This window comes from Caretta caretta, chromosome 1, assembly GCF_965140235.1.
Source record: "Caretta caretta isolate rCarCar2 chromosome 1, rCarCar1.hap1, whole genome shotgun sequence".
NCBI lineage: Eukaryota > Metazoa > Chordata > Testudines > Cheloniidae > Caretta > Caretta caretta.
The window spans coordinates 101274639-101300605 of NC_134206.1; the positions used below are offsets into that span (position 1 = coordinate 101274639).

General features: G+C 40.7%; 1 protein-coding gene and 1 long non-coding RNA gene across 7 annotated transcripts in view; one reads left to right on the forward strand and one right to left on the reverse strand.

Moving 5' to 3' along the window:
* The window catches only part of PCCA (propionyl-CoA carboxylase subunit alpha), a 435625-nt gene that overhangs the window by 336768 nt on the left and 72890 nt on the right, over positions 1-25967 (forward strand). For 5 of the 6 annotated variants that reach the window (XM_048854281.2, XM_048854288.2, XM_048854316.2 and 2 more), the window contains 2 exons: positions 8630-8728; positions 20781-20834. In XM_048854281.2, coding sequence (XP_048710238.1) covers positions 8630-8728; positions 20781-20834 — 153 coding nt within the window. Of the gene's footprint in view, positions 1-8629; positions 8729-20780; positions 20835-25967 lie in introns of those variants that run through there. The other variant, XM_048854330.2, reaches the window with a different exon arrangement.
* The window catches only part of LOC142072535 (uncharacterized), a 54805-nt gene continuing 53887 nt past the window's right edge, over positions 25050-25967 (reverse strand). The window contains exon 6 of the long non-coding RNA XR_012668944.1: positions 25050-25704. This is a non-coding gene — a long non-coding RNA (uncharacterized LOC142072535). The remainder of the gene's footprint in view (positions 25705-25967) is intronic.

Consider the following 25967-nt stretch of genomic DNA (forward strand, 5'->3'; position numbering starts at 1 on the left):
GGGGAGCCTGGAGCCCAGACAGTAGCTGGGCTCACAGCTGGAGCTCCACAACCACCCTAGGGGTGACAGCCATGGCTGTTAGCTGGGTGTGGGGTTCACAGCAGGGACCTTACCAGCCTTTCTTGTCAATTTCACAGCTCCAGCTCAGAGCTGTGAAACTGACAAGAGTGACAGCCACTAGCTGATGTAAGTAACACAGTGTCTATACAGACACTGCATCGCCCTAACTATACTGACATAAGCCCTATGCCTCTCGTGGAGACATTTACATCGGCTGGTGCAAGGCTGTAGTGTAAACACTGACATAATTAGATCAACGTAAGCTGCTGTCTGTCCTAGGGTACTTCTACACTGCAGCTGGGAATGATCTTCCCAGCTCAGACAGATGAACTTGTGCTAGCAGTACTCGAGCTAGCTTGCTAACAATAACAGTGTGGATGCTGCAGCTCAAGCTCACCCAAGCCCCTGGGTCTGAGCTCAGGTGCCTAGCCTGAGTCTCAGCCAAGACTACAATGTCCACACCGCTATTTTTAGCGCAAACTCACTAGCATGAGTTTGTCGACCTGGATTGGGTGTCTGGCCCCAGCTGCAGTCTAGACCTACCTTTAGGGACTACTGCAGCCGTGTGTCCTGTTATGACAACTGAGATCAGTAGGATTGGAACTACTAAATGAAATCAGCACCCAAGGGCCCAGTAAACCGAGCTTTTGTCAATACAAAATATTCAAATCAAACGTATCGTTCGGTCAGTCCTTTTCTTTATAATTTACTAATTTAATGAGAAATAGCATTGCTGCCAGTGCAGTGTAAGGGGGAAAATCATTGGAACTAGTGGACGATTGTGTCCAATATGACCACCTAGATGATGTATAGCAGGGGTTCTCAACCTTTTCCTTTCTGAGGCCCCTCCCCCGCAACATGCTATAAAAACTCTACAGCCCACCTGTGCCACAACAACTGGTTTTCTGCATATAAAACCCAGGGCTGGCATTACGGGGTAGCAAGCAGGGCAATTGCCCCAGGCCCCACGCCAAAGGGCCCCCCGTGAAGCTAAGTTGCTCAGGCTTTGGCTTCAGCCCCAGGTGGCAGGACTCAGAGACCCGGGCTTCAGCCCCACGCGGTGGAGCTTTGGCTTTCTGCCCTGGGCCTCAGCGAATCTAATGCTGGCCCTACTTGGCTGACCCCCTGAACCCTGCTCACGGTTCCCCTCGTTGTGAACCACAGCTATATAGTGTCTTGTGTTGGATACAACTTTCAAGTATAGCAAAGAACACTTTTCTTTCTCATTAGCTATTTTGAAGTCTGCTGATCTCATTGGATCTATGCACCAAGTTCTAGATGATGTATGGAATAAAGCATTTCTGTTCAATTGGTGGACTGTTGTCAGTGCTCAGCAGTTTGTTTGTAGCACAGTATTTAGCTTAGACCACACACACAAGCCCGTCAAGTACATAATTCTCATCTTAAAAAGAGGGCCATTTCCGAATAAATCAAGATATTTTTTCCCACGAAGTAGGGGTGGGTGTGTGTGTGTGTGTGTGAGAAAGAGAGAACTTTTTTTAATTTCTCACATATCTTCTCTCCCAGTATGTATCCATGCAGTGTTACCTGTAACGACCAGATGTCTAAAGTTGACCTCCTGTACATAAGACACCAAAAATTAAAGGCACAAGAGTCGCCTATAAAAGAGCCAGAATAGGAATTCAGGAATTCTTGGTGCTCAGCCTATGAGCTAATTGTTAGGGATATTGTCTCTATATTAAAAATTATTTGTTTTTGGCCTGTCCATCATTTCTTATTGTGAAGCTTACCATAAGGTTTAGTGAAGGTTGCTACTAAACAAATTATTTTTAAAAATTCATTTCTTTTCTAAAATCTGATTGTTGTCTAAAATGGAAGCAGTTTAAATCTATCTTATACTCATGGTAACACAGCTGTACAATAAGGCCATTACCTATTCTTTTCAGATTTCCACAGTTAAGTGGGAAAAGACTTGGGATCATGGTCTGCCTTTGAGGTGAACGAATGGAACCTTTGCAACTGAAAGGCAGTTAAAGATCAGACTTGCTTAGCGCTTGCAATACATAGACATAACTTTTGGCTCTCAATCTCCAGCAAAGACGGGGGAATGTCTGAACTATTCTGCCATTTTCCGGCTGGCCCTACCTGAGACCTCTCCCTAACTTCATTTAGTGAAGCTGAGGCTCTGCTCTAAACTGTTACTTGGTGACTATTCCCAATGCACTATCCACAAGCTGAGGAAAGACAGAAAATGGTGCACTTTGGCCACACCCCTAAGCATAGCCTGAAGGGAGTGGCGTATGAGCTAGCCTCACCAGTTCTATACTCTGGGGACTCCATGCTAGGACAAACCCCAGCAGGACAGTGCTGAGTAGTTTCTGTGCTCTTTGTGCTGCCAGGGTGGTGCAAACGGGATGGAGCAGGGAAGAGAATCAGGCTCTCTCTTTCTGTTCTGTAATGATCCTATGAAAGCATGAACCATGCTTCCCAAACCCACTGTACGTGATCAGGCTAAAGGCACAACGGCTGTTACAAAAGATTATCCTGATAAACATCAATTTCTCAACAACTAATTTCTTTAACTCTTTGCATTAGTGTGGCTTTGACCTATGTGACTGCAGTTACCTTACAAATATAAGCTATGTTCTCAGTAATGACTCTACAAGAAAATCTGAAGCTGCCGAACAACAAAGCATTTGCCATGGTAAAATTCATTTGGAGGATAAAGTGTGTCTGTTAGGCTTTTCTAAGAGGACTTTTACCCTAGTAAATGCCAAAAGTAGGGTCTTGCTGATCAGAGTGATAAATGCCATCACTTTTCTCTCCTTTTGTTTTGTTTTTTATTCCATTGCCACTGAGCTGAAGAGTTGATATTTATTACAGTCTTTCCCCATTACCTCCTAGACTGGCATGCTGCCATTTCCAGTGAGATGTACCAAGCCTCTACTGACAATTTACATGAATCTGCCACTGTACAGAAAAGAAATCTAATATGGAGCTGACTGTGTGTGTGTTTGAGTTATTGGGGAGGAAAATGATCTTGTAGTTATAGGCTGTCCACTCTATAAATGTGCTAAAATGCTTTGAAAATCTGAAAGAAATCATGGTACTCCATACAACAGAGAAATGTGCATTTGAAGTCGGAGCCCAGCAATTCAAAATCTTCTGGTCTCATTCATAGCAGGTAAAAGGCTGCCTTGATGACACTTAGAGCAAATGAGTTTCTCTCCTGCAGTCATGCACTGAATAAATCGCTTGATCTGGTTTGGTACAAAAGGGCAGGATCTATAAATAGTTAACTGAGCTTTCTTCAGGACAAGTGATGTATAGGCTGGAACTCTCTCTTGGGGTCTTTTTGAAGTAAGTGCAAATATGAACAAAAGGAAAGTTTGTAAAAAGGGATTCTTCTAATGAGATTGAAACCTCACACATTTTAACTTCTTTTTGAGAGTACAGGGACAACCACTTCAAAGGTATTTAATGCTGACCTTGCATTCGTTTCAGAAAAAGAAAGGGGGGGAGAGGGGAAAAAGCAGATTTCTGTTAAACTGATGTGAATATATTTTTTCAACAGATGCACACAGATAATGCACCTTATCACTGATTAGTTAATTTGTATCAAAGATGTTCCTCTCATATAAGCTGTAGTGCATCCAGCTTTTATTTGAAAGCCACTGCTAGCAGGTTTAATGTGAGCTCTCCCTTTTGTTCCTTTCCCAATTTGCTTTTGCATTGTGCTGTGCTGTACTGTTCCCCAAAGGCCATGCCTGTCTTGTTTGCTCTTTCATGCACCTTTTCTGCAGCTCCTCTTAGATATATTTATTTTAAATCATTGCTGTGATTGTGTTGAGTGATGTTCTGGATCTAACCTAAATAAGGCTGTAAGTTATACTCTGGTATGAATACCTCCACCAAAATGTCTGGTCAGTGGTGGATATGGTAAATAAGACTCTTCAGAAATACTACAAAGAGGCATCTGTTTTCATGATATTTCCAGCGTCAGATTTTTCTAAGGAGGAAAGGTTATTTTCCAATTGAACCTAAGCAGCTGAAAGTCTTGAGTCCAAACCCTCTTCTTTCTCTCACTTTGTCTTACAGCCAAACCAACCAAACAAATGATTTTGCACATTCAAAACCTGCCATGTGGCCCCAGGGGTTGTAGGAGTTTCCTGATTGTTTGTTGTAGCCTCGTTAGCCCGGGACAAAAATTAAACAAAAGATTAGTGCTGCAAAATTTGCTCATCTGTTTACTACTTAGTGTCTGTAAATCACTCAACTGTACTGTTGTCCTAGTGTCATCCTGTAGTGTCTGAATAGCCGATGCCTAGAGGGAGGTATCTTCAAATCTCAACAACCTACCGATGCTGATTTCTGTTTAAAACAACAGTATGGACAGGCTCAGCAGAATTCTATTTCTCTCTATATATTTTTTATAGTTTTGATGGATAATACGTTCATTTATAAGCTTGTTTTTTATATTTATTTATATTTTTTGTTGTTGTGTGAGATGGCTTTGAAACCTGTTTTTTCAAGTTTATCTGTTAATTTTCACAGTTTCAGGAAATTATGGGGGAGTCCGATATTGGGGGAAATCAAATAATTTATTGACAGTAGATATTGAGGTTCAAAAAGTTGACGCTATATAATGATTAAAACACAATTTGTCACCATCATATGTCAAAATAGACAAACATCCTTAAATCAAACTCTAATAAGTTCTCAAGCACTATTTTTCTTACTTTGCCTTTTGATTATCATCGATGGAAATATTTTTTCACTGGTTTGTGTGTACAGTGAAATTGATGTTTAGTGACATTTACTGGTTAAAAATCGAATCCTTCCAAGCCTAATTATAGAGGTTTGTGACATTCCCACTGAGTCAGTCAGTTCTCTGACCATCATATTTGGCTTTCTGCTTCCATCCCCTTAGCTAGCTTGGCTTTTGGACTTGTGGTTCTGCTCTTACTTTACTTGGCTCATTTCTGGAAGGGACAGCCTCACTACTGTAACAAGTAAGGGTCTAATTAATCCCACAGATAACTGTTTTTTCTTTGTTTTTGGCTTGTATAGAAGCTTCTTGCTACATAGCGCAATTAACCTGCTTCCTGCAAGGCCACTCTGCTTTTATCCTCAGACCTTGCCTCATTTTTCCCATGGTGAGATATATTTTCCCCTCCCTTCCCTGCCACCTTAAGCATTAGAGCTTTTGCTGTCTCTGTCACCTTTACAAAATTTTCTCTGGACTCTCTTTGGTACAGACTGCATATCTGATTCCGTCACTGGGCCCTACATGTCTTGCTGAGTGGTGAATATATGGTAGAAACAATGCATTGCCTGCATTTTCTCTTTTTCCACACAATCCACAGTAAATGCTGCAGTGTTTGAACCATGTTTCACTGATCAAATCTGCTCCAGAGCCTCTGACTTGCATCATCGCCACCCTCACAATGTGTTCTGCCCCAGTTCTTGGATGCTAACTTTATCTGAATCACAGATGACTAGACTTGTATGTATTCTTGTGAGAGCTCAGAGTTTGGTAACTTGCCAGCGTTACACTTTTTAAATACCTTTTTACAGTGATAGAGGAACTAATAATGAAATTGGTTGCAGAGTTGAGGTGTTTGAATGGTGCCCTTCACCCTTGATTAGTACTTAGATGTCAGCTGTAGCTTCTACCAGACTCTATGTAAGTCTTGCAGAAGTACAACCCCAGAGTGCAATCTCAGTTGCTTGTTGGCCCGTATTCTGCTCTGCTCTGGTAGCTGCTCCTTTGTTGTTCCTGAGAAACATTGCAAGTTTATTATTATTATTTCTTATTTATTTGTATTACCATAGAGCAGGGGCGGGCAAACTTTTTGGCCTGAGGGCCACATCGGAGTTCCGAAACTGTATGGAGGGCCGGATAGGGAAGGCTGTGCCTCCCCAAATAGCCTGGCCCCCACCCCTTCCCACCCCGACTGCCCCCCTCAGAATCCCTGACTCATCCAACCCCTCCTACTCCTTGTCCCTTGACCTCCCCCTCCCAGGACCTCCTGCCCCTAACTGCCCCCCCAGGACCCCACCCCCATCCAACCCCCCTGCTCCCTGTCCCCTGACTGCCCCGACCCCTATCCACACCCCCGTCCTCTGACAGGCGCTCCCCCCCCCCGGGACTCCCATGCCAACCGCCCCCTGCTCCCAGTCCCCTGACCATCTCCCATAGAATCTCCGCCCCATCCAACTGCCCCCTGTTCCCTGACTGTCCCCTGGACCCCCTGCCCCTTATCCAACCCCTCCGCTCGCTTACCATGCTGCTCAGAGCACCAGGACTGGCAGCGGCATGGTGAGCTGAGGCTGCGGGGGAGGGGGGGACAACGGGGAAGGGGCTGGGGGCTAACTTCCCTGGCCGGAAGCTCAAGGGCCTGGCAGGATGGTTCCATGGGCCAGAGGTGGCCTGCGGGCCGTAGTTTGCCCATCTCAGCCACAGAGCCAAGGAGCCTAGTCATATACCAGCACCCCATTGTGTTAGGCACTGTACAAACACAGAACAAAAGATGGTCCCTGCCCCCAAAGATCTTATAATCTATGTATAAGATAAGAGACAACAGATGGCTACAGACAGACAGGGAAGTACAAGGAAAGAATGAGACAGTACTGGTCAGCATGATAGACAGTAGTCTCAGCACTCCAGCAGCCTCGCTGTTGCCAAGATCTTTGTAGGCATCAGTGCAAAGGAGAATTTTGAGGAAGGATTTGAAGGTGGTCTTTGATGGTGATTGTTTTAGCACAACTGATTTTTTTCTTGTTAATGTTCTTAATTATGTCATCAGAGAAGGATTGGCTTTTCTAGCAACTTTAGTTTGGAAGGACAGCTGTCAGTCAGAGAGTGTGAAGACAGGGCAGCAGGCTTGTTCTGCTCTAAGTGGAGTCTCTTTCACAAGTTTGTCCTGTTCTCAACAGAGATAGTATTTGCCAATTTACTTTTATTGACATTAGGACAGATTCACTGGTATGCTCCGGCTGCGTTGTGCTGCTCCTGTGATGCAAAGCAGCTGTAAACCTGGTTTAACTTAAGCCAGGTTGATGGCTGTTTTGTATCACTGGAATAGCACAAAGCAGCTGGTTCGTGCCAGCTGATCTAGCCTTCTGGTGAACCATTATAAATTATTTGTTTTATTTGTGGTCTCTATACATGACTGTATTTGAAGTCAAAACCTGTAGGAATATTGAGTGGATCATATCCATTAAAGAAAACTTTTATATTCTGAAATAAGCGTCTGTGGAATTAGAGGTTTCTTGGGCTAAAGCTTTTCTAAGCTAAAATTAAATTATGCATGTTAGCCATATATGTTTGTTTATCTGGAACTCCTTTAGATACAGTATAATTTTTTCTGCCTTATCCTATTGTCAGATACATTAAATGAAATTATTAAATGTTAAAATTTAAAAATGCTGATTTTTAGATGTCTTTACTATGTTGTCAAAAAAGGGCACAGCACTTACTGTAAATACAGTTTTGATGTAGCAGTGTTTTCTTCCAGTTTACTGAGATAATTTCAGTGGCATGAAATATAAGTGATTTTGGTAAACTTGATGTTGTTTGTGATTTATTGATTTGACATATTCTGGGTCTTCTGAGGGTATGACTGGATGCAGGATAACAAAATCCCCATTATTTTCCTTTTATTTAAAATACAATGTATAGTTGAGATCATTTGTACTTTGCACTTGCATAAATAGCATTTTACATGTTCAAAGCACTCTACAAACATTAATCTTCAAAATATTATTGTATAAATGGTATTTTTACTACCTTTTTATTAAACTCTGCTGTTGTTAAACTCTGAGGTCCTTGTAGCATAATACAACATTCAGCAGTTGTAGTAATTTTTTTTTAACAGGGGGTGATAGCCCAGTTAGAGTGAATGTAAGAGAGCACAGTCAGCATTATTCCTGTTACTAACTTTGTTTCATAACTCAGCTTGTTTGTCCTTATGTAGAAAAATTCTCTTATTAAAAAATACGCAGTGATGATTTTTTCCCCTTAAGTCTTTCAGGATAGCCACAATGGAATGTAAGTGTGAAATCAGTCCTCTGATTAGTAGTAGATTGAGGGAAAACATGACAGAACTTGCAAAGTTTGATTGGACGTTGAGGTGTAACACCAAAGAATTAATTACTGCTTCATATTAATCAAGATAACAATGCAAAACCCTTCATTAAGATCACAGGGAAAGTTCTTCCTTGGTCCTTGGAGAGGATATTATATGCAAGCCCTGTGGTGTGGGTTGCAAAATGTCACTGGAATTTATATGCATTACTTGTCTAATTGCAGTAAATGTAGCATGTCCAGTTAGATTTAAAAGTTGGATGGGTGTTTGTTACTTGCTAGAAATCTCTTGAAACCTCACTACTCGGAGGCAGCTGTTCACAGGTCCTTCACCTCTCCCCAGAGATGCCTAGAAGACTCTGTTGTTGGACCCTGTCTTTTATGGCAGAAGCAGTAAACATGACAGGTTGTTTGGGAGCCATCTGTTTTAAAACAGTTTCTGCTTGGTATGCAGCAATGAACTTGAGATCAGCGTTCTGTCCGTCTTCATGGTAACAGTCTTGTTTGGTGTCACAACAGGTGGACGTTGATGGGATGAAACTAAATGTGACCAGTGAGTGGAACCTGGCTTCACCCTTATCGTCTGTCACCATTGATGGCACTCAGAGGACTATACAGGTAAATTCACTGACACATTATTTGTGGAACTGAAATGACTGCATCCCTTCAGATCCAAAACCCACTGTATATCTGTATGGATACTAAATTTGATGTACAACAGAAAAACACTGTGTTGCTCTAACATAGTCTTTCTCCCTCCATTTAACAAGCCCGGAGCTTTATTGAGATCAATTTCTAGAGAAAATATTTGAGAAGATGACATGTCAGAATACTTTTTATATTAAAGACAGTATCACACCTTTCAACTATCTCACATTTCAAATACCTCACTCATTTTGGTCTGAGACTTACCTACGTTTCTCACAATTGTAGTGTCTTCTCACTTCTATTGTTGAAATAAGAAATATGTATTTATTAAAGGAGCAAATCTGAAGTCATTCCTGCACGAATAATTTTGTGTGTCCCTCATTTTCAGTCTTTCCAGATTGAAAGGCAAGGACCGCACCTTTCCTGTATTGTTGTTTTTTATTAGTGTATGTCAGTTTCTTGCTTTAAAGAAGAAGAAAAAAGCAACTCCCTAACCCCCACAAAACTAAAGAATAGTTCATGAATGGCATCAGATTCTAAAGTATCCCCATGAAAGTGTTTAAAAACAAGACATTGCATTGCCATGGATTTTATATTAACTGTTTTTCAATTTTTCTCAAGGTAGGGTGGTTCAGAATTTGGATGGGCTATGTCTACACTACCACTTATGTTAGTGTAACTTACGTCGCTCAGGGCTTGAAAAGTCACCCACCTGAGCGACATAAATCACACCAACCTAAGCATCAGCGTAGACAATGCTACGTCGGCGCGAGAGCTTCTTCCGACAACATAGCTACCACCACTCGTGGTGGGTGGATTAATTAAGCTGAGAGGAGCTACACTAGAGCAGTGGTTCTCAACCAGGGGTACATGTACCTCTGGGAGTACAGAAAGGGCTTCCAGGGGGGTACATCAACGCATCTAGATATTTGTCTAGTTTTATAACAGGCTACATAAAAAGCATTAGAGAAGTCCGTACAAACTAAAATTTCATGCAAAGACTTTTATACTGCTCTATATACGATACACTGAAATGTACGTACAACATTTATATTCCAGTCGATTTATTTGATAATTATATGGCACAAATGAGAAAGTTAGCAATTTTCAGTAATAGTGTGGCTGTGACACTTATGTATTTTTATGTCTGATTTTGTAAGCAAGTATTTCTTAAGTGAGGTGAAAGTTGGGGTTACAAATGACAAATCAGGTGTCTGAAAGGAGTACAGCAGTCTGGAAAGGTGGAGAAACACTGCACTAGAGAGCTTATAGTGGCACAGCTACAGAGGAACAACTGTGCCGCTGTAAGCTCTCTTGTGTAGCCAGAGCCCCATGTACTAAATAGTCATTTTATTAATAAGATCAGGGTGTCTGCAGACCCTACAAGTTATAGGAAAGAGATTAAGATTCTGAAACCCTGAAATTACTTGAAAAATAGTATAAATTTATCAGTGATTCAGCATTTTTTAAAAATTACTGCTGGACATGTAAATGTCACAATGATGACTTTTTCCATGTGGCTGAATTTGAATGACTTCAGCTTTGGGGATCCGAAACAGTTGTCTTTTAAGGATGGTATGAGTAGGAAATGAGTGACAATCTCACTGTATACCCAGGCAAATATATACAAATGGGTCTTTCTAGCACATCTATGTGCTATTAGGGACTATTCAAAGTTTTCTTGCAGGTTCGTGTGGCTGGACATGAGCCTCAACTTTTACTTGCATGCTCCACTCTCAGAATTTACCTGCTGCTATCTAAAGAAAATCTTTAGGTTTTGGTGTCTGTTCACTTTACTAATATTCAACAAGAAGCAATATATATTTATAAAAATATAAGAGGTGTTCAGAAGAAACCCAACATATTTGGTGTGCATCCATACATGTTTTCAGATGAGTTTCCATCAAAACTAATGGGAAGTGAATGAGGACATATTACAGCAGTATACAGCATTAGGAAGCTTTTATTGTTGCTGACTAATAGTAGTTAGATTGATTATATACCAAACGCATGATATTTAAACTTGCATCTTCATTTAATTCCCAAGGCACAGAATGTTGCCATAGCTGAACATGTTTACTGCTAGGTAGCTGAGCCCACTAATGGGGTCTTTGAACTGCTGGAATACAATTGTCATATGAAATGCGTGCATGGGTCACTTCAGCTGCTGTACAACAAATATTTTGAAGTGTGTTATACAACAAGGAGTGTAAAAACCATAGTTATTGTTTCTCCTGGAGATATTATCTGTAAACCTCTGTTTTGTTGAGAAATCCTGTAGCTTGAAAAGTTATTAATGTTGTGAGTGTCCATATATGTAAAATTATGGTTACAATGTGATTAACCCTTGATATCTGCTCATTGGAATCCAAATTGGATTTTGTGTTATGTTTCTCTAGACTTGTTCCTCTGCAAGGACCAAATTAGACTAGCGTGTTCCTATAGGTCCATTTGTCCCCAAAAGCATTTGATCCCTGAGTCTTAGTGTATCTTCCTTCAGCAAGTCTTCGCCCTAGAGCCATTTAAGCAATTAACATAAATGAATCGAATAATTCCAGCTGTGCTTTATTAATTTTCAGACATTCTAATTTCTCTTCATAGTTGGTTTCATTCATCTAAATTTGTTTAACCGGTATATTCTTTGTGAGCATAACATTTCTTTGAAGATTGATTTATGCACCTAGGGCTTGATCCTGAAAGGTGCTGAGTGCTCTGATCCCAATCCAGCAAAGCCCTTAAACACATAAGGAGTAAAGAAGGAAATGATTTTCAAATATTTTGTTTTAAAATGTATTTATGCAAATTGTAGTCTAGATATTCAAATTGTTGCGTATCTGTCACCCGATTAAAATAAGTAATTAGACATATGAGTCTATTTTCACTCATCTGCTAAAGGGTCTTGGCTCAAAATGTGTAAATAAAGGAAGTACGGGTCTAAGCAAAGAGTAGATCAGTGACATGCAAAAATGGGTGGGTACCAGAAAATACCTTGATCCTGCAAAGTTAAAATTTGAGGGTTCCTGTTCTTAAAATTAACTGTGTGCTTAAGTGTTTTGTTGGATAGGAGCCAGAGTACCTTGCTGACAAAATCTCAAAAATAAAATATTGCTGAGAGTTCAATGACTGTAGATTATTTCATTGATCTGGTATCTCAAAACAATTTTGCTTATTATAGATTATGTATTATTTGGGTTTCAGACCCTAAATACAGGAACTGCAAAACATTTTTGTTTGTTTAAGCAATAGATGAGTTTGGAAAGATTTACTGAGTGAGGTGCATGAAGACTGATTGAAGTCTTCCAGTAATACACAGCTACTGTATACTGTTAGTTTCATTTTGAAATTGTTGCAGGGTCATTTTTACTATTACCTCTATGAAAGAGAAATAAATATTGTGTATGCTCCCACTTCTTTTTCTTAGATGAGAGAGCAGGCCTGGCTTTTCTCAGAGCTTATAGGATTACCCTATGTTTTCACATTTGCTCTGTAAGCCCCCAATCATCACAGCAAAAGGAGCTCATCAGTGTTACTCCAGACATGATGAGATGGGTTGCTACTGAGTAACTGATTTTCCTTGCCTCACTTGTCACCTGTTCTTGGCAATTGAAGCAAATACAAGAGATCTCTCAAATACCTCATTTAAAAAACAAAAAAAAAAACCCACAACCCCCCTCTCCACTCTTCCCTCCCCCATCTCCCAAAAGAAAAAAAACTTAGTGACTTTTGCTGAAGTCTGCAGCATTGTATTTCAGGCTTCCTTCTTTTTTTTAAAACTTATAATCTATGTTGTGTGTATTTCTCTGTGCTGTCCCTCATTATTTCCCTACCTCCAATTGTGCAAGCAGAGTGGCAGTTCAGCAATTCCTCTTTCTCCACTAGCTCTGAAACCTGATTTTATGACTGAATAAAACAAAAGTTTTCTTTACTTCTCTTCATTAAGAGACAAAAACTTCCAGGGCTTTGCTTTCTGTACCAGGCCACCCACTATGTTCTTTCCCTCCCCGTGCTTCCCCTTCCCACTCATGGAGGAGCAAGCTAGGGTTGGGTATTTGACCAGTTCAAAAATAATTGGTCAATTGACCAGTCAAATATTGTCAAATAATGTCAAATGTTTTAAAGCACTAATTTATAAGAACAGTCACAAAAAAGAGTAAGACTTTATGGTCTCTAATAGGCTTACCCTTAGATACTTATACCTAATTACAAAAAAACTGAGTTATTTTAATTCAGAAACACCATGAAATGATTTTCTCAAATATGAGAGTAATTATTTTTAGGTTGGCCTTTAAATGTGGACATTATTCGTAAATGAATGAAATTAAAAATAAAACACACACAGCATCCATAAAACCAAAAAATCACTTATGCTAGATAGGCAGCAGGCCAACTCTACCAACCGTTTTATGGCTGTGCATCTTTACTGTTTATGTTGGGGGTGGAAGTTTAATGGCTGTGAGCCCTCCTCTTCCTCTTCCTCTCCCACTCCCTTCTGAGTTTATTTCTATATCATTGTCTAGTCAGTTTAGGTTGTAAGCTTTTCAGTGCCAGCACTGTGTCTTTTAACTTGTTTTAATATGCTTCGTAAATGACATGGCATAGAAATAAAGATATACATACATACAATGTTTGTTCTAGAAGGTTCAAGCCAATCAAGATGCTCAACTTTCAATTAGTTGACTTTTTTCCAAATAGGTGGCGTTATCATGCAGTTAAAGTGAGTGATCAAGATATTTCAGTAGGTTGGCTAACAGGTGGCACCATGATGCAATCAAAAAGGGGGTCCTCTTGCCTACATCATGACATTTGTGCTGGAATATTTGACAATATTTGACCATGTTCAAATAACATGTGACAAGTTACATTATTTGACCCATCAGTTGACCAGCTTGCAAAGTCTAGAGTAGGCTAAATAGGGCAAATCAAAGACGAGGTGCTCCATCTTTGAAAAATCCCTCTCAGGAACCACATAAAGGGAGCTCAGACTGGATAATTTTCAGGCTGAGCAAAGAGAAAGAGCTCAGAGAATGGGCAGATTGCTTGGTCCTCTTCATTCCCCTCTCTGCCTCTGTACCTCAATAAAGACTTTTCCAGAGACAGCTCCAAAAGGACAAGTGTCAATGTTCCTCTTTGCTCTCTCCAAAATGGACCAACAATGACCCTTCAGGATTGAGGCCAAAATTCCACTCCCCAAAACCTAAACTTCATTGTCCTTTCCATCACCACCACCTGTAAATTGGCAGTGATTTTTTCATAGATTCATAGATACTAAGGTCAGAAGGGACAATTATGATCATCTAGTCTGACCTCCTGCACAACGCAAGCCACAGAATCTCACCCACCCACTCCTGCAAAAAACCTCTCACCTATGTCTGAGCTATTGAAGTCCTCAAATCGTGGTTTAAAGACTTCAAGGAGCAGAGAATCCTCCAGCACGTGACCCATGCCCCATGCTATAGAGGAAGGCGAAAAGCCTCCAGGGCCTCTTCCAATCTGCCCTGGAGAAAAATTCCTTCCTGACTCCAAATATGGCGATCAGCTGAACCCTGAGCATGTGGGCAAGATTCACCAGCCAGATACACAGGAAAGAATTTTCTGTAGTAACTCAGATCCCACCCCATGTAACATCCCATCACAGGCCATTGGGCCTATTTACCATGAACAGTTAAAGATCAATTAATTACCAAAATCATGTTATCCCATCATACCATCTCCTCCATAAACTTATCAGATAGGTCTTTTTCCCCCACTGCTTCCCTTAGAAGGCTATTCCAAAACTTCACTCCTCTGATGGTTAGAAACCTTCATCTAATTTCAAGTCTAAACTTCCCAATGACCAGTTTATATCCATTTGTTCTTGTGTCCACATTGGTACTGAGCTTAAATAATTCCTCTCCCTCTCCGGTATTTATCCCTCTGATATATTTATAGAGAGCAATCATATCTCCCCTCAACCTTCTTTTAGTTAGGCTAAACAAGCCAAGCTCCTTGAGTCTCCTTGCATAAGACAGGTTTCCGTTCCTCGGATCATCCTAGTAGCCCTTCTCTGTACCTGTTCCAGTTTGAATTCATCCTTCTTAAACATGGGAGACCAGAACTGCACACAGTATTCCAGGTGAGGTCTCACCAGTACCTTTAAATGGTGTAGGCAAATTCCACTTAGTACAGTTCAAAATTTGGGGTTAGTGACATCGCATCCTAATTGAGGCACATGTTGTTCCCAAACAGTTGTTCTCAGAGCTGGGTTCTGTGTAGATTTCTTTTATACTATTTTTACTGATACTAGATCTGGACACTGCAATATTTGATAAGTTGGCTACTGTCCATCCAGTAGGTTACCTGGAAGACTTCATCTACAAGGAATGAATGGATCTACCTCAGCTACAGGTGTATCTACAATATTTCTCAACAGCTGAAGTCAGCTTTGGCATTAGCAAATTGGAAGATACATGAATGGTATATCCTATGCCTGACTGGTTTGGAATGTGATATCCAAAACAGAGATAAGGAAAGGTACAGAACAACAAGTTAAGGAACCAATGAGTTAGAACTTAGGTGATGGAGAAAGTGTGTTTTAACTTTTAAACAGCCATGATATAAATAGAGGTAGTTTTGGGGTGTATCTTCAAAGTGCACGTTCTGTGTAAGATAAGAATTACTTCCCAGAATAAGGGTATGTATATCTCCTTTGGTTATTGTACTGTTTGTTTTGTCTTTAGACAATAACTCCGGCTAAACTTTGGCTCAGCTGTTGAACGACAAGTGTAGCCAATCAGTTGGCTGTATGTTTTAATCAACACTTCGACTCAACCACATGGGCCTCTGAAGTGTCAGCAGGCAGGGCTGGGTGGTTCACCTCCTGGGATCCAGATTCCCCAAGCGCACACAACTTGCTGAATAAGTTAATGTGGCTCTAATCTGCAGTAATTTATGCAATTTCTTCCTCTGCACTCCGGAACTCTAACAGCTCTTCCAGGCACAGCCCTGGTTAAGCAAGTTCCTTAATGCAAGTCTTCTGCAGGGAACAGAGATAGGAAAGGCATGTGTGGAGTCAAGGGGCTTCTTCACAGACTCTTGTTGCCTCCAGCAGATCTCTGAGGTCCATGTGGATCTTGGGGGGTGTCTTTAGGTTTATGAGGTGCAACCCCTGGTCTCATCCAGGTGGAAGGAGAAATGTGAAGGAAGAAATTTGGGGAAATTTTGCAAATTTTAAATACTGATTTTTTCTATTCCTCTATTTTAAAAATAAATCACATGTAGGTATAGCCCATATTTTCATAGGTTAAATTATCTAAAGTGTCTACTAATTTGGGGTGAATCGGTGTTTGGGTTCCCAACATGATAAACCTGATTTTCAAAAGGTGTTGGTACCTGCAACTCCAGTTGAAGTCTACGAGAGCTACAGGTGCTTTGGCATCTCTGAAAATCAGCTCCTTAGTGTGTCAAGTTGGAAACCCATTGATCGACTCTAAAGTAATGGCCGTTTTAAAAATTTTTTAGCTGCGGTATTTAAAATGTGTTCAGAGTATTCACATGGGCTTTGATATTACTGTAATTATTTTTTGCTACTTTTTGTGTTTTATATTCTGTATATTTTAATACATTTTACCCCACTGTTTTTGCCTTGGTGCCAAGCATTGACTTATATATATATATATGCCATCAATAATATTTACATATTTCTAAAAACCCAAGTACTCTCCATCTTACCTTGAGCAAATGAAGTAGTTTTCAGTATCACAAGATATAATTTGTTTGCTAGGCTTTAATGTATTTTTTCTTGTTAGTGAGTATTCGTTTTGACACAACACATTAGTTGTTCATTTGTAAGCAAAGCAACTGCTGTTGGTCTGTTTCAGTTTCTTTGTTTGCAGTCATTTCTTCTCTCCACCTGCTCACAGCAGGTAATCTGCAGATCCAAGAGTATCTGAACACTTTTGGCAAATACCTCAAGATCTTCTTCCGTTCTAATCATGCCTGTATGGGTGTGGAGTCTCTGTCTCCCTCTCATATTTTGTAGTTTGGGGGGAGTTTTCCTTCCCTCACCCCTCTTTTATAGCTTGTTTCTCAATTTCATTTTTATCTAAAGGTACTCATCCATTGCAGGCTTGAGTACTGAGCTGATTGTAACCCTCTGCATCATACACTGAATAGCTCATTGATACCCAACTAAGTGGAACTAATTTTCTATGGCAAAGCAGAAGAATTTGGAGTAGTCACAGAAACCTCTTGTAATTTAGTGGGAAACACCAGATTGAATTGATTCCTTGTGAAATTATTGCATTATTGCATATAATCATGCAGATATGTGTGATTGCACCCATGTCTCTACTTATATGTAGATAAATGCACACCAGTTTACACTTCCTAGTTATATAATGTTTACACAGATTATATCCTGAATGTACATGTTCTATTTATGTGTAAATATAAATATATACATACAGCATAATATACACAAAACCACATGTATATAATATTAATCATTGGATATAAATTTGATAGCTTTTAGAATTTAAATGTTTTTTAAAGTTAAATCATATTTTCTACAAGTTTTAGTTTAGCTGTCTGGCACCTGAGTTCCCATGAAAAAAACTATTATGGTTTTAAATGGGATTTTGTTAATTTAGAATCTCTCAACCTGTGTTAATTTAATCAAAAAGAATATAAATTATTTTTAAAAATCCCATGATTCACACATACAACATAACGTTACTATTTTCACAGGAGAAAATATATTATTTAGGCTTTGTGAAACTGGTAGAAATATACTTTGCATTAATTATTCTCTGCTTCAGACCTCTAAGCAAATGTTTTTCAAGTTACTTTAAAAAAGGTGTTTACACGTTGCAAGTAAATAGCTGTTCTTTCTGGTTACTTGCATTTGATTACTTTCCTGTTATCACACATAATATGAAACCATGTATTAGAATGTATAGTGCATGTAACTATACAACTTAGAATAGGTGGAGACTGGTATATTCTTTTTCTAAAAAGGTAGAAAATAAGAGAAACTGTTAACCATCTTCTTTCATTTTCTTGAAAACATCAATTACATTTACAGGTCTCGGAAACAAGGCCACCAGTAGAACAGAAATAACTCCTTTCAGTATGTTTTTTTTTTTTTTTAAATCACATTTAACAGCTGAGATTTATTTACAACTGAAATTTGAAATATTAATTATGATAATGTACTGACTTCTTTTGTAATATGGTGTTCAAAAGCCTGGCGGTTTTCTTTTTGGTCTTGGTAACATATGGTTGATTTGGAGAGTCTATCCACCTTTTTTTTTTTTTTTTTAAAATATGCCCAGAAGGAAAATTTCTTTCACCCCCCCGTGTTTGTTAATTTTCCTCTCCTTTCCCCACCCTGACTTTTTTTCTCCTCACTCTGTTAATTTGAGGGATGGATTTTAGTGCTTACAGTGAACTCTTGATACCACTGAAGACTGAATGCTGTACTGCATATTGGATATAGTGTAAGCAGGTGCCGTGGGGACTTACCGTACTGCGATGCCTATGCCCTTTCAACAATGACAGGCTAAGGAAGAGGGTATTCATCTTCTTATCCCTGATACTGTGGTTATGGAAGACAACTTTTGGGTATAAATATGTATTTGGTATTAGGTTGTAGATTCTAATCTACAAGTTTCTGAATTTATTTTCTAGATGACTCAACAGTTATCACATGAGCAGGCATTTTAGTTACTTGAAAGTGTGGTGAAGTCCTTGCATTCTTTGGATCTGATTTTGCAAATCTCCAAGCATGCAAGGAGATCCTACATGTGAGCAGGCTCATTGGAAACCAAAGGACTGCTCATGTGAGTAAAGACTACCTGCATGAGGAGAGGTTTCCAGGATCTGATCCATAGCTATGAAAACCCACAAGTCCATTCACGATACTAAGTTATTGCTTAGAAAGTGTTTAAAGGAAAAACAGAAACAATATTTTGTTTTGCTTTGTATTCCTCTACAAAATGAGAGTAATGGGGAGATTAGGCAAAAAATTGGAAATTTTATCAGGCTATAAAATTATTTTTAATGGCCTCTTTAAGGGGATAAAAGGGCAGCACAATAAGTGACAGCACTCTAATGAGGGCGAGGGCATTCCAGGAAAAAAAGAAATTAAGTCCCTTAGGTTATTTTTTTTTTAATTTGCCATTTTCTGACAGCTTATCAAGTGGTCAGTACTTGTTTGTTTTGGCATACAGTTCATTCATTGTAGACTATCGGTACTTTGTTCTTCTTTGCAGTTTCCAAAACCTGATTGTGTTTATACTAGACTGTGGGAAAAGTGTATATTCCTGTTTCCTTTATAAAAGTAAACGTCAGGTTTTGTATGAAATTTTATTTCCCATATTTTCCATTCCATTAATCATTATTGTTGAAATATGTCAGGCCTTGGCACATCCTTCTTTGTTTTCATTTGATTGTACAGATTGCAGTGTCAGTATATGACCTGTTAATCAAAAAAATGCAAGTTTATGCTGTGGTAAGAAAGCTATGGCTTATATGTATATGTATAAAATATAGCTGCAAAACATGCCACATTGTCAGCAAAGGGACAGCATTTGACTTAGTACTACTATTGTGTAGCATTTTGTCACTTCATCGTAATTGTCTTTAAAATGTGAAAGTACTAAAGGTAGTTTGCATTTTATACCTATCCTTGTAATATATTGTATGTGTTTTCATACAAATCTATACACAGGGCATATTGTATAGTATTTATATCTCTTTAAATTTAGACCTATGCTATGTATTTACACTTTTTGACTTTGGTCTTGATTCAGCAGAGCTCTTAACCACATATGCTGTGTGAGGGCCTATGCATTCAGTAATTTGACAAATGAGAGAGAAAATAGAGATATGACAGAGCAAATCAGAGAATTAGTATTCCGACAATGTAATTTATGTTAAATAGTCCAGCTAATTGTATTAAATATTATCTTCTGTAAGTCAGACAGAGGAGTACATTTTCACTTATTTTACAGGTAAATTTGAAATGTTAAGTCAAAACGCTTCTTCCCATGAAGATGCTTTACAAATATAGTATAAAATATAACAGTTTGGTCTAATGTAGAATTTCTTGGTGAAATGTGTGTGCTGTGAACAGCTTTTGAACTGAAGGAGGAAAAGACTCAAAAGGAGCAGTAACTTCTCGTATATTTCCCGTGTTTAGGTTATAGGTAATATCATGTATAACCAATAATGTGCTTTCTTTTGCATTGCCTAGTGGCTTAATGACAGTATGCTCTATGATTGGTCAGAGACTTGAGCCAACAGCCCCAAGCCCAGTCGATAACCAAGTGTTTCACAAAATTATTTTTTTTCTGTTTTCAAAGGAGGAGCATTGTGTGCATTTATTTTACAGCACCCTATCACAAAGAGGAGATGAAAACGTCTCTTTAGAATGAGTGACATGCTTAACATTTATAGAGTTGAGGTAATATGGAGTACATGAAGTGAGAATACAGATGTACATGCGCCATAGAATCACAGACCTTAGAGGTGGAAAAGTCCTAGTAAGTCATAGAACCATAGGGTTAGGAAGGACTGCATGGGTTGTCTAGTCTAACCCCCTGCCAAGATGCAGGATTTGTTATTTCTAAACCGTCTAAGACAGATGGCTATTCAGCCTCCTTTTGAAAACCTCCAGTGAAGGAGCTTCCACAACCTCCCTATGCAGTCTGTTCCACTGTTGTACTGTTCTTACATATCATAACGTCCATCTCCCTGAAAACACATACATTCTTCCTTGTACGTAGACATGTTTGTTTTCAGTACTCTTCAAAGTAAATTTGTTAGAATCTGTTAAAGCAAAAACTAGAATTTGATCTTAAGCATGAATCAGCTTCTTAGCACTGAAGCTCTTAAATACATTTTTACATTATGTTTATTTTGTGCATATGTAATATAGCTACAGGCATTTTGGTTATTTCCTGCAGACCTTACAAGAAGACAATAGCACTACTTCAACTTACTGAGAAAGCTACTAATTAGTTTTTACACCTGTTTTTTTCAGTGCCTCTCTCGAGATGCAGCTGGAAACATAAGCATTCAGTTTCTGGGCACAGTGGTAAGTATTCAAGATCTACTATGCTACGTTATGCCTGTATTGAAATATAACTTAACAAAAAAAATAGGCAGTTGATAATGACTGCACACACACGCCTGTGTTCATGAATTTTGTCAGTATCTGTTTTAGTGTGTGTTTGCTTCAAAGTATAGGATACATAAAACCCCCATTCCAGGTATTTCAAACCGGATGGAAGCAGAACTATCCTTCAGTGAATGCTACAAAACGGTTACATTCCACATTTCACTTGCTATGATTCTATAACTTTTTGGCCCCTAAAAGGGTAAGGTATAAATGAAAGTACACTTGTAAGAAATAGGAGATTTTAAACTTGTAATCTATTGGCATATATTCAGATTTCAGTCCATTTCATCCGATTTCTCTCCTTCTCCCACTCCCTGCTCATCCATTGGTGTTCTGTACATCTTTGTCTGAGCTGAGGGCCAATTTCTTTCACTCTATACTTCTCATCCTCAAGGCATTGTAGTCGCCATCCTCCCAGCTAAGGTGGACGAGATGAGAATAGCTTTTTTAATGGGCAATTCAAAGCACTGCCTCCATCAACATCTCACTCTACCGAGGAGCTGAGAGCTGTTTCCTGCAGAATAATAGACTAGGAATCATGGCCAGGTCTCTACCATAGGAGAAGTAAGCAATCGGGCAGATCTTTTGCCTCTTTCGTGTATCTTGGGTACTCATGTATAAGATGGAAAAACAAAATTGTGTGTTAAGTGATAGATGCTTCTAAGGCTACATACTATATATCAGAATGGTATCTCAATTCTTATCAAAATGGTATCTTAATTCTGTCAGTCATGTGGTTAAAGTGATACTTAAAGTGCTCTAATTGTATTTTTCCAAGTTTAATTCTAAACTTAAAGCTTTGAACAGATTAAAAAAAAAAAGTAATTCTCCTCAAGGATTGTGCTTTTACTTAGGTCTCATTATTACCAACTACATTATTGGTATTTAACAGTGAACACTGTCCTATTTATGATGATGGGCTTTGGCACTGGTCATTTGCTTTGCAGGAAAAGATGTTGCTACATGGCTGGTCTGATAGTCTCACAGCAGGAAAAAATATTTATTGAGAGTGTTGCATAAGAATACTAACACATCTTGGTCAGTTAATAGTAAAAAGTCAAAACAGACTTTAATCAAAACCCTATTTCTGAGCATCACCAAACTTCAGAAGGTACTGGTCAAATCCATGACGAGTGACATTCTTTTTTTTTTTTTTTAAGTGGGATGCAAGTATGTGTTTTTATTATTGATTACTATTATTATTAATTTGTATTGCAGTAATTCCAGGAACCCCAGTGTTACACCAGTACCTCATTGTGCTATGGGCTGTACAAACACACAAGAAAAAGGCAGTCCGTACCCTAGAAAGCTTACAGTCTTGATATGCTTTTAGCTTTAAGATATTGAGAGTAAAACAAATAGAATATTAGTCATTTGTTTAATTCTCTATTGCTGATGATTACTGTCTTAACTAAAACTAATATTGATTAGCTCACACTGCTTTATCAAATCTGCATCTGTTCAGAAAAACTAATAATTCTTTAACGAAAAAGGGAAAAAACCACCAGAATATGTTTTTGGAGATGGGGGGAAGAGAAGAGGAGCACTTAGGGTATGCCTACACTACGAAATTAGGTCGAATTTATAGAAGTCTGTTTTTTAGAAATCGGTTTTATATATTCGAGTGTGTGTGTCCCCACAGAAAATGCTCTAAGTGCATTAACTCGGTGGAGTGCTTCCACAGTACCGAGGCTAGAGTCGACTTCCGGAGTGTTGCACTGTGGGTAGGTATCCCACAGTTCCCGCAGTCTCCGCTGCCCATTCGAATTCTGGGTTGAGATCCCAATGCCTGATGGGGCTAAAACAATGTCGCGGGTGGTTCTGGGTACATATCGTCAGGCCCCCGTTCCCTCCCTCCCTCCGTGAAAGCAAGGGCAGACAATCATTTTGCGCCTTTTTTCCTGAGTTAGCTGTGCAGACGCCATACCACGGCAAGCATGGAGCCCGCTCAGGTAACCGTCACCCTATGTCTCCTGGGTGCTGGCAGATGCGGTACTGCATTGCTACACAGCAGCATCAACCCCTTGCCTTGTGGCAGCAGACGGTACAGTACGACTGGTAGCCGTCATCGTCATGTCCGAGGTGCTCCTGGCCACGTCGGCCAGGAGCGCCTGGGCAGACATGGGCGCAGGTACTAAATTTGGAGTGACTTGACCAGGTCATTCTCTTTAGTCCTGCAGTCAGTTCTACTGAACCGTCTTATGGTGAGCAGGCAGGCGATACGGATTGCTAGCAGTCGTACTGTACCATCTTCTGCCGGGCAGGCATGAGATGTGGATGGCATGCAGTCCTTCTGCGCCGTCTGCTGCCAGCCAAAGATGTAAAAGATAGATGGAGTGGATCAAAACAAGAAATAGACCAGATTTGTTTTGTATTCATTTGCTTCCTTCCCTCCCCCGTCTAGGGGACTCATTCCTCTAGGTCACACTCACAGGGAAGGTGCAGTGAGGTAAATCTAGCCATGTATCAATCAGAGGCCAGACTAACCTCCTTGTTCCAATAAGAACAATAACTTAGGTGCACCATTTCTTATTGGAACCCTCCGTGAAGTCCTGCCTGAAATACTCCTTGATGTAAAGCCACCCCCTTTGTTGATTTTAGCTCCCTGAAGCCAACCCTGTAAGCCGTGTCGTCAATCGCCCCTCCCTCCCTCAGAGCAATGGCAGACAATCGTTCCACGCCTTTTTTCTGAGCGGACGCCATACTAAGGCAAGCATGGAGGCCGCTCAGCTCACTTTGGCAATTAGGAGCACATTAAACACCACACGCATTATCCAGCAGTATGTGCAGCACCAGAACCTGGCAAAGCGATACCGGGCGAGTAGATGACGTCAGCGCGGTCGCGTGAGTGATCAGGACATGGACACAGATTTCTCTGAAAGCATGGGCCCTGCCAATGCATGCATCATGGTGCTAATGGGGCAGGTTCATGCTGTGGAACGCCGATTCTGGGCTTGGGAAACAAGCACAGACTGGTGGGACCGCATAGTGTTGCAGGTCTGGGACAATTCCCAGTGGCTGCGAAACTTTCGCATGCGTAAGGGCACTTCCATGGAACTTTGTGACTTGCTTTCCCCTGCCCTGAAGCGCATGAATACCAAGATGAGAGCAGCCCTCACAGCTCAGAAGCGAGTGGCGATAGCCCTGTGGAAGCTTGCAACGCCAGACAGCTACCGGTCAGTTGGGAATCAATTTGGAGTGGGCAAATCTACTGTGGGGGCTGCTGTGATGCAAGTAGCCCACACAATCAAAGATCTGCTGATATCAAGGGTAGTGACCCTGGGAAATGTGCAGGTCATAGTGGATGGCTTTGCTGCAATGGGATTCCCTAACTGTGGTGGGGCCATGGACGGAACCCATATCCCTATCTTGGCACCGGAGCACCAAGCCGCCGAGTACATAAACCGCAAGGGGTACTTTTCAATAGTGCAAGCTCTGGTGGATCCCAAGGGACGTTTCACCAACATCAACATGGGATGGCCGGGAAAGGTACATGACGCTCGCATCTTCAGGAACTCTGGTCTGTTTCAAAAGTTGCAGGAAGGGACTTTATTCCCAGACCAGAAAATAACTGTTGGGGATGTTGAAATGCCTATAGTTATCCTTGGGGACCCAGCCTACCCCTTAATGCCATGGCTCATGAAGCCGTACACAGGCAGTCTGGACAGTAGTCAGGAGCTGTTCAACTACAGGCTGAGCAAGTGCAGAATGGTGGTAGAATGTGCATTTGGACATTTAAAGGCGCGCTGGCGCAGTTTACTGACTCACTTAGACCTCAGCAAAACCAATATTCCCACTGTTATTACTGCTTGCTGTGTGCTCCACAATATCTGTGAGAGTAGGGGGGAGACGTTTATGGCGGGGTGGGAGGTTGAGGCAAATTGCCTGGCTGCTGGTTACTCGCAGCCAGACACCAGGGCTGTTAGAAGAGCACAGGAGGGCGCGGTACGCATCAGAGAAGCTTTGAAAACCAGTTTCATGACTGGACAGGCTACGGTGCGAAAGTTCTGTTTGTTTCTCCTTGATGAAACCCCCCGCCCCTTGGTTCACTCTACTTCCCTGTAAGCTAACCACCCTCCCCTCCTCCCTTCGATCACCGCTTGCAGAGGCAATAAAGTCATTGTTGCTTCACATTCATGCATCTTTATTCATTCATCACACAAATAGGGGGATGACTACCAAGGTAGCCCAGGAGGGGTGGTGGAGGAGGGAAGGAAAATGTCACACAGCACTTTAAGCACAGCACTTTAAAAGTTTACAACTTTAAAATTTATTGAATATCAGCCTTCTTTTTTTTTGGGCAATCCTCTGTGGTGGAGTGGCTGGTTGTCCGGTGGCCCCCCCACCGCGTTCTTGGGCGTCTGGGTGTGGAGGCTATGGAACTTGGGGAGGAGGGCGGTTGGTTACACAGGGGCTGTAGTGGCAGTCTGTGCTCCAGCTGCTTTTGCTGCAGCTCAACCATACACTGGGGCATACTGGTTTGATCCTCCAGCAGCCTCAGCATTGAATCCTGCCTCCTCTCATCACGCTGCCACCACATTTGAGCTTCAGCCCTGTCTTCAGCCCGCCACTTACTCTCTTCAGCCTGCCACCTCTTCTCCTGGTCATTTTGTGCTTTCCTGCACTCTGACATTATTTGCCTCCACGCATTCGTCTGTGCTCTGTCAGTGTGGGAGGACAGCATGAGCTCAGAGAACATTTCATCACGAGTGCGTTTTTTTTTTCTTTCTAATCTTCACTAGCCTCTGGGAAGGAGAAGATCGTGTGATCATTGAAACACATGCAGCTGGTGGAGAAAAAAAAAGGGACAGCGGTGTTTAAAAAGACACATTTTATAAAACAGTGGCTACAGTCTTTCAGGGTAAACCTTGCTGTTAACATTACATCACATAGCACATGTGCTTTCATTACAAGGTCGCATTTTGCCTCCCCCCACCGCGTGGCTACCCCCTCAACCCACCTTAAGTTTCACGCGGCACTGCTTCGGGTCCCTGTTATGGCCTCTGTCCTTCATGCCCTGGGAGATTTTGACAAAGGTTTTGGCATTTC